Source organism: Arachis hypogaea, chromosome 16 (assembly GCF_003086295.3).
Source record: "Arachis hypogaea cultivar Tifrunner chromosome 16, arahy.Tifrunner.gnm2.J5K5, whole genome shotgun sequence".
In the NCBI taxonomy this organism is placed as follows: domain Eukaryota; kingdom Viridiplantae; phylum Streptophyta; class Magnoliopsida; order Fabales; family Fabaceae; genus Arachis; species Arachis hypogaea.
In genome coordinates, this window is record NC_092051.1 from 12,421,898 (window position 1) to 12,438,029 (window position 16,132).

General features: G+C 35.8%; 2 protein-coding genes and 1 non-coding gene across 3 annotated transcripts; all 3 read right to left on the minus strand.

The window, feature by feature from the left end:
• Positions 1–9,690: 9,690 nt before the first annotated feature.
• Positions 9,691–10,880, minus strand: LOC112756527 (uncharacterized). The gene is made up of 2 exons (XM_025805149.3): positions 10,557–10,880; positions 9,691–10,480 (listed from the first exon to the last, which is right to left on the minus strand). Exons 1-2 carry the CDS (start codon positions 10,716–10,718, stop codon positions 9,932–9,934), a joined length of 711 nt encoding a protein of 236 aa, XP_025660934.1. The 5' UTR covers positions 10,719–10,880; the 3' UTR covers positions 9,691–9,931.
• Positions 10,881–11,324: 444 nt separating this feature from the next.
• LOC112756528 (uncharacterized) lies at positions 11,325–12,863 on the minus strand. Its single transcript, XR_011873889.1, has 3 exons — positions 12,051–12,863; positions 11,821–11,920; positions 11,325–11,719 (listed from the first exon to the last, which is right to left on the minus strand). It is a non-coding gene; the product is annotated as an uncharacterized protein (transcript).
• Positions 12,864–13,380: 517 nt separating this feature from the next.
• LOC112756526 (endoglucanase 25-like) lies at positions 13,381–15,731 on the minus strand. Its single transcript, XM_025805148.3, has 3 exons — positions 15,332–15,731; positions 14,205–15,149; positions 13,381–14,115 (listed from the first exon to the last, which is right to left on the minus strand). Exons 1-3 carry the CDS (start codon positions 15,717–15,719, stop codon positions 13,664–13,666), a joined length of 1,785 nt encoding a protein of 594 aa, XP_025660933.2. The 5' UTR covers positions 15,720–15,731; the 3' UTR covers positions 13,381–13,663.
• Positions 15,732–16,132: the final 401 nt, after the last annotated feature.

Sequence of the window (16,132 nt, forward strand, 5' to 3'; positions counted from 1 at the left end):
AATTCTCTTTTTTTTAAAAAAAAAAAACTCAACACAATAAGGTGGAGCATCAATGAAAAAGTACTAAACAGATAAAATAAACTAATTCCTAATTATTTTCGGCAAAAGCCATCAACAACCCAAAAGATACTCCTAATCAACCTGTTGACTACTCCCGAAATACCCATTTCTTGATTTTCGAAGATTCTATCATTCCTTTTCAACCAAGTGCTCCAAATGATAACAATAAAACCAAATTCACCAACATTCTAACCATTCGACTGCACGATTGACCCATGAACCACGTAAACTGAAGGTCATTCAGCTCTATAGCCACCAGTTCCATATTGCTGTTAACACACTAGCGCCTTTCCTTTCTTCCAACTGCACAACCTCATTGAAGACACCCATGTAGCAAAGAGGAACTTGACATATTCCTGATAAAAAATTCAACTCTTTTCACACAGCAAGCTTCTCTTTCCTTGTATGCGCACCACACACCAAGCAAACCGCACAAATAAAAATTATTATTTATCAATTCCCCTTCTATACACAACCATCTCTCTCCTTTGTAATAATTATTCAACCTAAACATCATATCATCCCACATTATTAATAAACTCCAGAAACACATTCCGATCTCACAAATTTCAAATGCGCCGCATCATTACCCTAAAATTGTACTACATCAAATTTATTAATTATTTCCTTCTTTATCTCTATCAATCCTAACATAATCACATTATTTTTACGCTTAAATTTTTTTACCATTTTCCACTTTACAATACCCCCTAAACCCCTCATATTCCACGAACTAAAATTATTTCAAAATTTTATTACACACCTTATTCAGGTTTTTGGGTGGCTCCTTCTTGCTTTCTCTTTCTTTTTTGCTTGCCTTTTTTTTTATGTCAATACTTCATTTTGAACTTGGAAAATAGCCATAATGTCCTTGTCCTCGTCATATAAAACAACTCCTGATTCAATCGCCAGATCCCAAGAAGTCCTGTTTTCAGTCATATCTTTATCCCAACTTCTTTCGTGCTCATCTTGATTAGTCTCACCATCTGCATCCTGCTCTAAGTCCCCCTAATCTTCCAAATTCCTTACAGCCCTTTGATCTTCCAACCCAGTTTCCTCCACCATTGTATTCTCATCCTCTAAATCTGAATCCTACACTGCATCACCCCTCATCAGACATATGCTAACATGCTGTTTACCACTCTTGTCCAAACTAGCGTGAATCTCATTAACTACACTTGGTGGAATGTTTCTCTCCGCTGTGTTGTTTCGAACAATTCTCTGCACCTCTGCCAATCTCCTTTCCGGCTTGATTCTACTCGTCGGATGCTTCAGATGCTTCACGCTCCTCCCTACCCTCCATGCCATCAAGCTCAGCGCGGACATTATCACCTCCGCCATCAGCAGCTGACTTCTGTGCTGCTCCCAGATCTGCCTCGTCAATGCTATTCACCACAGCATCAACCCCTTCGCGAACTCCATAACCAGCCACGCCCCTCTCTTCATCGCTACCCGCAGCAGCCAGCAAGAAAGCCCTTTTAAAACGCACAATGACGTACTTTCCGTCGCACCACACAGCCACTTCGCCACACCCCACTAACATATTGGCCTTATATGCTTTAACCTAGCCCCAACTGAACTTTTGTTCAAAACCAAATCAACTCTTTTTTTTTTTTCGTTTATCCCCCTATTCCCAAGTCTCCGTTCTTTCAGAGATTATTTCATTACCGATTGTTTGAGATCTCATAGATTTCGCACTCACCATAACTGATGGATACACCAAAGGTCCATTCACGTTTTTAAAAAATCCTCATGCCACTCATCCAAATTCTCAATAGCAATTACCTTTCTATCCTTGTCATGCTCTACTTTCCGTAGCCCCTGTGGTTTCATTACCACCGCATCCATCCCAACTCTAACGGTTTCCTCTGAGCTTCTAGTTCTTTACTTCCATGGTGTTCCAAGACAATGCAACTCTCCTTTTTTGATTCACCTCAATATCTTTTTCTTTAATTTTTTTCTATTTTCCATCAGGAGACTCCTTGGCATCTTCATCGCGCGTAGTGATTTTTTCCCGGACATCAATCCTCCTCCTATACTTAGCCTTACCCACAAAAATCTATTTACTCGTTAATCGCATTCCATTAATCTCTTTGATGGCCTTTAATGCCCCTCCTTTTGTAGTATACCTGATGAAAGCAAACAGATGAATCCGGTCATACTTCTCCTTACGTGTCAAATAGATGTCATTTATTCTTCCTGTCCACTTAAACATATAAAACAATTCATTCTTTGAAATATTACCTGGTAAATTAACTACAAAAATTGTGAGCAATTCCCTCTCCAATTGGAGATATGCTTTACAGTTCTAAACCCATGGATCTTTATTAACATAGAGCTGTCTAACTTTATTCCGTCTTGTATTAGACATAGATGGATTATGGATTCTAAATTCTCTTATTAGAAAGATAAATAAACTGAAGAAATATAATTGGAGAATTTTTTTATACAGAAAAATAATAGATGTGCCAATTATATTCTAACTAAAAAGAATATTGAGTTAGACTTAGATTTTTTGTTATGAAATTACTCATTTTTAGAGTTAGTAAAAATTTGTGTGGAGGATTAGTTTTTGGTTTGTTGGGCTAAGAGATACGGTAAAAAAAAAAAAACAATAATAATAAAATCACAATAGAAGTAGTTTGATTTTGAAATTACGTAGCACTAACATAATCACTTGCAGACTAAGATATATAAGAAAGTAAAAGGGCTTACATAATTATCTCATCCTTCATGATTCAACAAACGGAGATCCCTTTAAACTTTCGTTACAGCATCATGCCATCATTCAATTCATTTGATTCAACTAACATATACCTACATCTAGTTAGACACTTAAGAACAAGTAGTAAAATTAGATGTATATTTATATATAAAACACCTGCTTTTGGATTGGACTAGGATGTATTTCCTCATCTATTTTGGTTACGGAAATTAAACATGAGAGTCCAGTACAAATATTCAAATAAGGTGAAATAGCTAGAAGAAAGAATTAACTTAAATAACTGAGTTAAGTGAACAAGTAATAAAGAAAGGCCACATAAACTAAGCAGAGAAAGTGACTGGGAAACAGCATGGCAGAAAATGGCACAATTCTTTCTCCATTGTTGTAATAATTAGGAGGTGCATAGCCGCCTGATGAGGATGGCGTTCCTCCCGGAAAATAGTAAGATCCCACTGGATACGGAGGTGGATGTGGCTGCCCTTGCGTCTGTCCACAATTATCAGGACATGTTGGTTGGGGTGGCGGTGGGGGTGGGCATTCAACAACCGCTGGCGGAGGAAGTGACGGTGGTGGTGGCGGTGGCAACGAAGGTGGCGGTGGACACTCTACTACTGCAGGGGGAGGTGGAGGTGAGAGGGGTTGACAGGGATTGTCGCATTCAACGCACATTGTGCATGGAACAAGGTTTTTTGCCACCGTCGTTGTTGAAGTTGCTGAACTGCATAATTCTAGTACAATTATCACATAGGAAACCAAAGCAACCAAATTATTATTAGCCATCACTTTCCGATCCATTATTGTTGCAAAATTGAACCTGATTGCTAAGGTTTGGACGAAATAATATACATACATACAAGAATATAAATATGTAGTAATGTAGGGTTTTTAATTTATAAGGGGATATATATATATAGATCGATTTTTGGTGAGTGCACCATTTTGTCGGTGTTTTATCTTCTACGCCATCGTTTCATCATCAAATCTTGCAATCTCAGCCATATGATGAATCATTAAAAGTAGTAACTATATACATAATTGTTGTTTAATTAATTTAATTCAATTTGGGAGGTTTTGAGATGAATTATAATATAACGTTGGTTTGCAAAGTTGGATCCGGAAGTGAAGCGGCAGATTCTATCTTGGTATGATACATGCCGATATATATATATATATACTGGGTGCATCCATCCATGATCCATGCACATCGCTTTCCCCTGCTCACATGATCGTGAATCACTACTACTAAACAATTCATAGAGCAATATGCAACGTTTCAATTTTGGATACATATACATGTGCTCAGCTCTTAAATGTCATTGCATTCAATACAACTATATATTACTTAGGGGGTGTGTGATCCTAAAAAAAAAAACCGGTAATGTTAGAGGAAAAAAAACTATAACTTATTTTATTTATTATTTATTAATTATTATAATATTTTTTAGTTTTTTTTTTTTACCAAATATTTCGGTAAAAATATATGCTTCTTAATTACAAATTCCACAAATATATTATTGGTCGGAAATGTTTGGTAATGGACTAATTAATGGTGTATGTGTATGTTTTCCGAGCCTTATATCTCAAGTACACGGCTCTATAATACGAGTAGAGTTCTATTTTATTTTTGGTTTTTTCTTTCTTAAAACGTTATTTTAATTTATTACTTTATGCTGTTTCTTTTTCTTTTGAATAATGCGGATCAAAATTTAAAATGTTTAGTCATAGAAATTTTAGTATATATCATAAAATAGCGAACCACTGCTAATTAACAATTATGGATATTAAACGGAGGATAAATTATATATCAATTATGAAAAGGTCTAGGAGCTAACAGTTTTATTGAAATTTGATCAGTACTTAATCAGCAAAAGTAAAGTGAGTAATTTCACACTCTTGAATAAAATCTCATACCATTAAAATCATCAATGATGACTAATTGATGGTTACAAATCACAAAACTTGCTAGTCCTAGCACTCATCAATTATATACAACCTCCAAAAGGAAAGTCGTCCGACCAATTTAAAAGAAAGTTGGCGGAGTAAACGGAATTAGTTTGGTTATTTTTTACTTTTTTAAAGTAAGCAATTTTTAATTTCAAATAAAAATTTATTTTTCTTACTAAAATATCAAGTTCTAGCCAAATCCTTTTATCTTTTTAACAAGTTATTGGTTGAAATTTGTGATATTTCGGTTAGAATTTGAGATTGAATTATCAAAGTTAATTGTTAAAGACTTCTAAAAAAAAAAATTAAATGGACTAAATAGACCAATGTATTAAACGTCTCATATTTATAGATCTATTTTAAATTGAAAAATCTGCCTACATGAAATAGTTAAACGAAATAGTGCAACAGATTCACCCATTTTGACTGGGGCAATATATATCTAAAGGGTAATGCTAGGGAGACAAAAAAAACAGTCGGAATTTGTCTTATCTAGCATTCATTAATTATCGCAACAATTAATGAATGTTAAATAAGGCAAGTTATGGTTGTTTTTTGCTGATTTTCTTTGGTTACCAAACATTTCCGTATCTAAGTTATGAACGCGCTCGAATTTAACACCTGTTTGACATTTTGAATATAAGAATATTATTCCTTTTGTAATTATTTGAGGTTGTATGATGTAGCGTACTAAACGATTTATATAGATTGAGACTTGAGAGGTGTCCTTATGTAAGGAGTATGCATATAGCACACGTTGACCGACTACTGAAAATTTCAGTCGCGTTGGTACCAAGCTAATTCATTTGCATTATGCCACGTCACAGTAGTACATCTATGATGTATCCTCTCTTCTTTTTATATTCTTTGGTCTTTGTTTTCTATCATTAGTGTGAAGATTTGTATTTGATGCAGTAAATGGAATTGAATTGAATCAATAAAGGATGAAATGAGAAGGAGGTGAAATCAGGAAAGATGAGAGAGTATACGTTATCTAAATATATATCATATTATAGAGTGATTGAAGTGTATTCTTGTAATGTAAGTTAGCTGTTATTTATAGAAAGGCTTGTAACAACTCTTTAACTAATTTAATACTCTAGAATAATAGTTATTCTTCTAATAGTTAAGCTAACTATTTTCTAGTGTATTACACCTCTTTGATTTTGATTTTTTATAGTCCCTCTCAAATTAAGAGTGGAATATGAACACATTCAAAGTTTAGTATAAAATTATTAAAAAATGTAACAGAATGACTTTATAAATATATCCGCTACTTGGTCTTGAAAAGGGATATTAGTGACAATTTTTTTTGAGTGACTTGATCATGAACAGAGTAGAGATCTAATTCAAAGTGTTTAGATTTGTTGTGCAAGATAGGATTAGCAGCAAGCAAACAAGCATTTTGGTTGTCACAATACAAGGTTAGTGGAGCTATAAGTGAGACATACAATTTTGTAAACAGATTCTGTGTCCAGATAAGTTCAGATTGAGCTGCTGCTAGTGCTCTAAACTCTGCCTCTGTACTCGATCTACTTACTATATGTTGTTTGTTGCTCTTCCAAGCAATTAAATTTGTGCCAAGGTAAATGCAATAGCCTGTTACTGATTTCCTATCATCAGCATCAGCACCCCAATCTGCATCAGAGAAAGCAATTAAACGCAAATCAGAACAAGGAGAAAATAAGATTCCTCGATCCATAGTCCCTTTAATGTATATGAGAATTCGTTTTAAAGCTCTCCAGTGTTGGACTGTAGGACTGTGCACACATATATTGAAAAATGTTGTTGACAACAAATGTCAAATCTAGCCTTGTGAATGTGAGATATTGCAGTGCACCTGCAATTAATCTGAATAATTTGGGATCTTCAAAATGTGGAGAATCATTAGCACTTAATTTGAAGGAAGAAACCATAGGTGTAGTAGTAGAGTTAGACATAGTCATATTAGTTCTTTCTAATACCTAACATATTTCTTTTGATGTAATAAACTTTGATTAGAGTTGATATAAGTGGCTTCTAAGCCAAGAAAGAAATTGAATTTTCCAAGATCTTTTAAAGAAAAATTTGAATGAAGTTGGTTGATAAGTAATTGAAGTTCATGAGAGTTATTACCAGTCAATAAGATATCATCAACATATGCCCAGAGAAGTATCATAGAATTTGAAGTATTTCTCACAAACAATTATGGATCTGATTTGGTGCTTTTGAATCCAAATCTCTGTAAAGTAGACGATAGAGTTAAAAATCAGGCCCTAAGAGCCTGTTTAAGGCCATAGACAGCTTTCATATAAAATAGGATTAGTAGCACAAAATCCCTGAGGCTGTTTCATATAAACTGTTTCATGCAAATTTCCACTGAAAAATGCATTATCAAAGTCAAATTGTCTTAATTGCCAGCCTCTAGACAAGGCAATTGAGATCACAATTCGAATGGTTTGAGGTTTGAAAACAGGACTAAAAGTTTGTTCAAAATCCATTCCCTCTCTCTGGTGATATTCCTTGACCACAAATCTAGCTTTATATAGAATGACTTAGGCTTGAGGTTTTTTCTTAAGAGCAAATACCCATTTGTTGTCTATAATGACAACATTTGGTGGTGGCACTGTTAATTCCCGTGTATTACATTTGGATAAAGCCTGAAATTCAGATTGCATAGCTTGAATCCAATGTTGATATTTAAGAGCTTGATTAGTAGTTGTTGGTGCATGGGTCAAGAAAGTAGGATCAAGAGGAAGGGAGGTTTTGTTAGCCATTAGACTTAGAGATACCAGTTTTAGATCTGGTTCTCATTGGATGTGAATTTAAAGCTGGTGGTGGAGGAGGTAGAGGTGGAGATGGTATTGTTAATGATGATTGTAACGGAAGTACTATTTCAATACCAAAAATAGGTATTTGTGATGTAGGAATAGTATGACGTTAGGTTGGAGCTGTAATAGAAATATTAGCAGTATCTAATGTATTGTGTTTGGAAGAATGAAGGTCAGGTGTTTGAATATATTGAGTGCTTGGCTGATCATTGGTAGATGTAGATGGTATGTTCATGTGGATGGTAGAGGATTTTGTAATAATTTGAGGCTCTAAAATAGTAGCAAAATGAGAAGCATAAGAAAATTTACATTCATCAAAGACAATATTTCTTAAAAGATACAATTTTTTATTTAGAAATAAGCACTTGTAACCTTTGTGATTTAAGTCATAACCCAAGAATAAGCACATATCAGACTTGTAATCAAATTTGTGCTTGTTATAAGGTCTTAAAAATGGATAACAAATACAACCAAACACTTTAAAAAATTGATAATATGATTTTTGATGAAAAAGTTTTTCAAATGATGAAAATTAAATATGATCTAAAACAGCAGTGGAGAGTCTATTAATCTTATACACATACAGCTGTTTGGAAGGCATCATCCCAGAATTGTAAAGGTAAGGCAGCAGTGGCAAGTAAGAATAGACCTACTTCAGTAATGTGTATATGTTTTCTTTTCACTATACCTTGTTGTTGATGTGTATAGGGAGATGCTAACCTATGAATAATACCTTGTTCTGTTAAAAAAAAATGTTGAAGGAATGAGATAGAAATTCTGAACCATGATCTGTTTGCAATGCTTTCAGTTTATATCCTATTTGCTTTTCAAAGAGAGTTTTATAATTCCTGAATGCTGTCAGTGCCTTAGATTTATTAAGAGTGAAATAGATGTATACCTAGTGTGAGCATCAACAAAACTGATATAGTATCTATATCCATTTCTAGATTTCTGAGGAGCTGGGCTCCATATATTTACATGACAAATTCTAAGGGATAAGCATACATAAATGTAGAATCAGTAAAGGAAAATTGATGTAGTTTTGCCATAGAATAGAATTCACACACTGTAATAGGATTAGAACAAATTGAATATGTAATATAATTTTTGTTAAGATCTTCCAAGACAATTTTAATAGAGGGATCGCCTAAACATTTATGCCACATATCCACAGAATTATTTGAACTAGTAGTAGCAGTCAATGCTGTTTTATTTGTTACACACTTGGAGATAGGAGTAATCTGTGTAGGTACATTTAAATTGGGAAAAACATAAATACCATCTTTAGCTATCCCTTGAAGTAGGTGATTCTTGGTAGCCTGATCACAAACAAAACAATGTTGAGGCCAAAATTTTAAAAAACAGCATTATCAGCAGCAAACTTTGATACACTAAGTAAATTGAGTTATTTGTAGCACAAGTAACAGGTAATTCAATTTGAACGAAAGATCTGATTTAGAATCATAAAGAATAGATGAACCTGAATTAGAAATGTGAATACCTGGATTATTACCTATGTATAACTGGTCTGAACCTGTTTGAAATTCTACAGATTGAAAAGATTACTTGCTTCAGTTGTAATATGGTGGCTAGCTTCTGAGTCAGGGTACCAAGCTGAGTTTTGCATTGATGAAGAGGTTGAAAGTGCAGTTAAGAATACCCTTGGTTGATGGAAGGATGAAGGTGGAGCTGGTGGTTGATATGATTGAGCTGACGATGAAGCATTTGGTGATTCATAATTCTAATCAAACCGATAATAACAATTCCAGGCAGCATGACCAGTTTGATTGCGAATTTGATAGAATAATTGATTGTTTGTATTATTGAATCTATTATCTCTCATAAACCGCCACCTCTTCCTCTTTTTGGTGGATTGTTCTTTGTAGTGGATTGTTCTCATAATTGATTGTTCTTTTTTGGTGGATTGTTCTTTTATTTATTAAACACACATGCTTTTTTTTTTAAAGTGATTATTCAGACTTTGATTTTAAACAGTAAAAATTATAGATTGAAAATAATAGACGCGTTTGCAAGGATCATTGTCATTGTTGTTAACAATTGGCTCTGAATACCATGTGAAAATTTACATATGATGTAGTAAATGAAATTGAATTGAATCAATAATCAATAAAAAATGAAATGAAAAGAAGGTGAAAACAAAAAAGAGAAGAGTATGCCTTCATATTATTGATTGAAGTGTATTTTTACAATGCAAACTAACTGCTATTTATAGGAAGTCTCTAAACAACTCTCTATAACTAACTTAATACTCTAAGATAATACTTACTCTTAACAGTTGAACTAACCGTTTTCTAGTGTATTAGACCTTTCTTGATCTTGATTCTTTAGAATTAGAGAAATTACTTTGATTGATTAGGCATTACATAGAGATTTAAAAATCTTCGCCGCGAAGCTGTCTAAGAATCCTGGAATGAGGGGCATCAGGGTCACCACGCATAGCATTTTGCCGCCATATCTCAGTGGCCCTCCTCAGAGAATCCTCCGCCGTGTCCAGCTGCTCCGGCAGCCACACTATTACACCGCCACTCCCCACTTCCCTTGTTGAATCCGCCGTCCTATCTGATGCACGACTCAAAGGGTTCCTCGTGTCCGCGATCTCCAACTCCGACAAGGGCGACGCCTTGTGGTCTTTGAAGTAACCTCTGTCATCCTCTTCCTGTTCCTTCCGGCTCTTCTCTTCCGGAAACGGAGCTTCGTCTATACCAGCGGTGCAACTCGCTTCTTCCAACACGGGAGCTTTCGAACTCTGCTGCCGCTTCTGTTGAAGGCTAGGCTCCAATGGCTGGTTCACCCCAGTGCTCTTCAGTTTGGAAGATGGTTCAGTTGGAGATTTTGGAGTCGCAAGAGGATCGTCCTTTTTGCTCGATGCATGATCCGTTTCCACAAACTTGGTGCTGCTTGTATTATCACTCTCTGTACCCTGCATTATTCATATGAATAGTGTTAACTACTTAATTTTGATAAAGTAATTTGAATTTGGTGTTATTATAGCTTACTTTGGGTGGTGATTGGTGAACCTTAGGTCCGGCTTCTAATTCTCCCGAATGAACTTCAGGGTCTGCTGTTCTGCTACGTGTGGCGGAGCATAAGCCTCGTTGCGATGATTTCCAACACCATCTTCTTGCTGCTGTGTATCCTAATGCTACCCTTGATTGCATCTTCTTCTTGTCTCACTTGGGTTTGGTAACTGACAGTGCAATGTTTCTGTATTCGGTTGTGGGTGCTATCACTTTAAGGAATGATTGGGGATGAATACAACACTCCTCGGACTTTCTGGAATTTCCTCCAGGACACGTGTTCCAAGCTGTTTACGTGGCATGCTTTCTATGATGCCACGCAGACTATAATTAAGTGATGTCTTTTCTAGAATACTCTCTGCCTCTGGAATGTGGAATTTACATAATTTAAATTTCGTCATGATTAGTGGATAAACTCAAATCATGTTGATTGTCATCTAGCGGCAGGTACGCATAATAGAAACTTATAGACCTTATTAGAATTTTTTTTAACGTCTAATCAATAAATTAAGCCAGTCTTCCCTGTTCCACAAATTTTCTATCTCTTTAAGATAAACAACCACTAATATGTCTGCAAAACTGAATGGATGTTGTTTCAAAAATCTATCCGGTGCTGATGATTAATAATTAATAATCGTTAATACAGTTTGATTTGACAAGCATAAGTTTTGAAGCAAAGAATTTTTTACAATTAAACCCTGTGGCAGAGGCAAGATTTACTAGTATCTAGTCCATACGATACATGAATTTGGGATCGTTGGCAGCTCGGTGCCGAGAACAAAGTGATTGATATTATTTTGTCTGCAATGAAAATTGATAACAGTGTATGCAAAAGAAATGAACACAAATGAAGAAACATTTGGCATTTTGTGCTTTACAACCATTGATATGATTAATTGTGTGAAGTTGTTCTAATAAGCACAAGAAAGGGCCATCAACAATATAGCAGCCTCTTCTTCTTCTTTTAACTTGAATTGACTTCTTCCATGTAATGTATAAGGCTCCATATTGCAACCAAAATCCACTTCATCATCATGCTCACTTGTTGCTCTATTATTCCTCTTCCTGCTTTTCTTTGCTCCCCCTTTATCCAGGGCTTTCCTCCTCTTCCTGTACCTTAGCCCACATGCATTGCAAAGAGACTGAATAAAAAGTAAAAACAATGAAAATCAATATCACAAGAATGATATCATTAAATATCAATAGTCCAGAAATACTGAAAAATCTTGGTTTGTTTGCATACCCTAGGGCCATCTGGACCAGCCCTCCATAGAGGTGTGGTGGTTGTGTGGCAATCGTTACAGCTTCTGTTTGATACTGCTCCAACTTGAACTTCCATTATCCTGTGTCATGATGCTAATTATTAGTTACTTTGCTATTGTTGTTGTTGATGTGATACTAACAACTAAGGAGGAGGAATAAATGAATGAGTTCCAAGAGAAGCAAAACAAGATAGAGCATCAGATTACTCACTTGATCGCGGTTCAACAATAAAGTTGAATCCAGAAAGAGGCAAAGAAGCCTTATAAGAGTCAATCAGCACCACCAAAAGCTTCTTTCTGATTGAATGTTAATACTTCAGGGCTTTTGGCTATTGACCACTGATTCTCCTGTTGCTACTACTTAGAAAATTTGCACGTTTAAGCCGAGTGAAAGTTTGGAAAAAAAAGGAGAAACTAGAGCAAGGTCCAGAATACTATAACAATAAGGATAAGACCTCTTGTAATATGTTATATATACTTTCCAGATCGACGGCAAACAGGACCTAATATACAATTAAACTGTTATTTCTGAAACAGTTAAATTAAAATATAAGTACATCTGTACATGTGTGCGGAAATTTTGGTGATCTGTACAAAATTTTAGGGATGTTCCAGTAAAAAGACAAAAAGAAACAGGACCTTTTCTTTTTCTTTAATGTAAAATAGAACTACAGTTAAATAACAATTATAATAAAAATAATAAAAAGTTCCTCTATATACCAAGCATAAATATACACAAACATAAACAATTGTAGACAATCATTATTTGTTAATAATTTGTGCATTTCCAACAAACCCTTGTCTTTGAATGAACAAAGAATCCTAAAATTTATATTCCTTTGGCCACTAAACTTTTTTGAAAAATAATGAAAGAGAATAAAGAAATAAAAGGTAGTTGCTAAAATTGGAATCAGTAACTTAATGGTTCATACTGGTTTGTCTTAATTGGTTGAGCTTTGACAATTCTTTTTGTGTTTGTGTTGAAGCATTGACTCCAATAGTTTTTACAAGCTAATTTTATATTATCATGTTAGCTAGAAAGAATGTGTGATAATATACGGTTTTAATACAGTATCTACAGTCAGATACCACACGGCGACGATGATGCTAGTCTGGCTTCAAATGAAAGGCTCCAAAAGAGACAGCTATGCATAAAAGATGCAATAACAGACAATGTCCGACCCATATATTTGGTACCAAACGTCACCAACAACTTATAAGCATTGATTTTTATATTATAACATTCTTCAATAATGTTTACTTTTTGCCTTTTAATCCCACTGAGCCAACCCCAATAATTAGAATCGTCACAAATGGAAATGACAAAACAGTCGGTCATAAATTGCGAGCTCATATTGTAAACACCAGCAGCAAACAAATTTAACATATTGTTGTCTGCACTATAGTGGCTATATTTAGTTGTTTTGCACCGAGAATATATATCAAGAAAACACAAAATATGGAGCCGGTACTCTTGTATTTATAACATGGAAGCTTTACTCCTGTGATTAAAAACAGGCAGAAACGACTTGAGTCTTGAGTTGATCAGATATTATTTAATATTTATTGTTATTTGATAAGATACATCAAATTCATACCAGACATACATTGTATTATATTGTCATACACTTTGACCCTTCACATGAAACAAATAGGAAGAATACAGTTACCAACATAGTTCTGTATTCCCCTGGTTCTTCTAGCTATGAATTTCAGAAGTTTTCTTTCTTAAAGGGTGGAAAAATGGTTATATGAAATAAATAAATAGTAAAGTAGAAACAAACATATAATGAAATTCTAATGTTTCTTGCAACTTAAGCAATGTTAGGGAAGTCGAACTGAATAGAATATGGTGTTGTGGTCTATCCCATTATTTGGAGTGGCATTCTGTGACAAAGCCACAAGCGCCGCAACAAGACCCGAATTCCCTGCAAGAGATGGTTCAGTGTAGTTATAGTTGGAACGCAAGTCATTGAAACCATCAAGCTTATCAGGACCACCAACCATGGCTCCTACAATCACATTCGGATTCGGTTTCCTTCTGTCCCTCCACTTCCATCCACCACCACAACCATACTTCTTCCCCTTCTCACTCATAATAGATGCACCCATGTGGTGAACTTCTTCAGGGTATCTCTCTCCAAACCCAACCACATAGCTCATCTTCTCTGGATTCTTCCCAAGTATGTAATCCACCTGAGTCCTAGCAAAATCCTCCAATGCTTCTGAACGGTAGAATTTACCTCCGCACATTATTCCAGGTACGTATAAGGCACCTACCTTGCACACAACAATGTGAGTACTATGATACTATCACATAGTTAAAAAGTTCAAACTATAGTATAGTATAGTTAGCACTACTTACCCATGTAATCACTATATAGCTTAGCCAAGAATGCTGCGTTCACAACGTACTGAAGAGGGCGTGGATTTCCATGGTTTAACATGATCAACCCTCCTTTTGTTCTGTTAAATTTCCTGGAATTTGGGAGATAAGAGCACACTATGTCATCGATTTTGTTTTGATAATTTTTCAATACTTGTTCGTAAGGATAGCCGTAATCCAAGAACATTCTCAAGCGAGCAAGAAGCAACGCAGCACCGGGAAGCTTGTTGTCCCAAGAAAGCACACTCTGCCGCATGGAACCAACTTTCTCATCCAATTCAGGACTAGTAATGAGATTGAGGTAGGAAGAATTTCCGGTAGCCAAGTACATCCATGTTCCGCCCCACAAGAACTCATCCCAGAAGCCGCTCGAGTTATAGACAAGCGAAGGCGGATCGGCCCCGCCAGAGTACTTGTCTCCTAATCCTTGCGTGGCGAATCGGAAGATCACGTCTGCTCCATGGATCAGTTTCTTGGAATAGGCCTCGTTATCATGGAAGACGATGGATGCAGCTGCTAGAGCGGCTGCGGTTTCCGCAGCGAGAGCAGGGCAAGTGGTGCAATGCGATGCAGGGCGAGGGGATTGGATTTCCTCGGGGCGGATCCAACACTTGTTGTTGTGTTTGGTCGTCGGTGAAGGTAGTTGGGAAGCAACAGTGGTCGTCGAGTTTGCATAAGCGGTGAAGGTTTTGAGAAGGTAATCGGTTCCCCATTTTATGGTGTATTTGACATGATGAAGCTCAAGAGCTGATTCGTATTTCTGGTTGTATTCCAGTACGCTCCAACTTAGCATCGTCATGGCGAATGCCGCCGGGAAATTATACTTGGTGGAGTCACCGCCGTCGTAGTAGCCACCAACCTGCTCGTCTTTCAAACACGAGTCACCCCTCCATGAAACATTGTTGTTCAGAGGCAGTTTTCCAGCTGCATCAAATCAAATCATAACAAAACAAAACAAAAATTCCCTCTACTAGTATCAAATAAATAATGAATATAAAATACATATTAAAAATAAATAAAATAACACGTATATAATTAGGTGAATAGATAGTGACTGATTTTTGTCATGCATGTAATATTTTTGTTAGAGGAATATAGAATGATACATTGCTGGGCGTTGAAGAAGAGGAGGGCCTTGGGGAGAGCAAGGGTATAGTTATCAAGAGTGGGGGAAGATGGAGGATGATAATGTGGCTTGAGCTTCATTATGAGGGCGATAATGGCGGAAATGGTTACAAGGCAAACAAGTGTGGAAATGGAACTCTTATTACAATAGGAAGATGATGACTTGGACTTTTCAAGGATGTCCGGTCTCCGCAGCCACCTTTGCTTCACTTCATCAGATGGTGCTTCATACGGCGCCCTATCCAACCCCCTCCTTCGCCGCCGGAACTCTTCCTCCTCCTCCTCCTCTTCTTCTTCTTCATGCCACAGACCATGCTCCTCAACGTTTATTTCCAGTGGACCACCCCATATGTTGTGTTTTCCCGACATTCTCAATCCAAATTCACTGATCATAACATACGCCCCCACAATCTTTCGCTTTCATTTGTATACAGTAGCGTATATCAGGATCATTCTTATCTTTTCACCATCAATCTTCATTATTCTGTCTAATTAAATAAGGAAATATAGCCCTGCAGATTTCATTCTACTTTGCTTCTTATCTTTTCTGATTCTCTTTTTTAATTTTGGTACATACTTGGTGTTTCTTCCTCATTTCGAATGCACTCAACCGTTTCTCCTTGATTAAATTCCCTTTATGGGATCAAAGATCCACAAATATTTGAAAAATAATAAAAACTAGTTAAAATCAGTTTAAAGTTATTTTATTTTATATTAATTATTTTTAAAATAAATATATAATAAATAAAGTATATACTTAAATAAATCTCTAAAAAATTTTG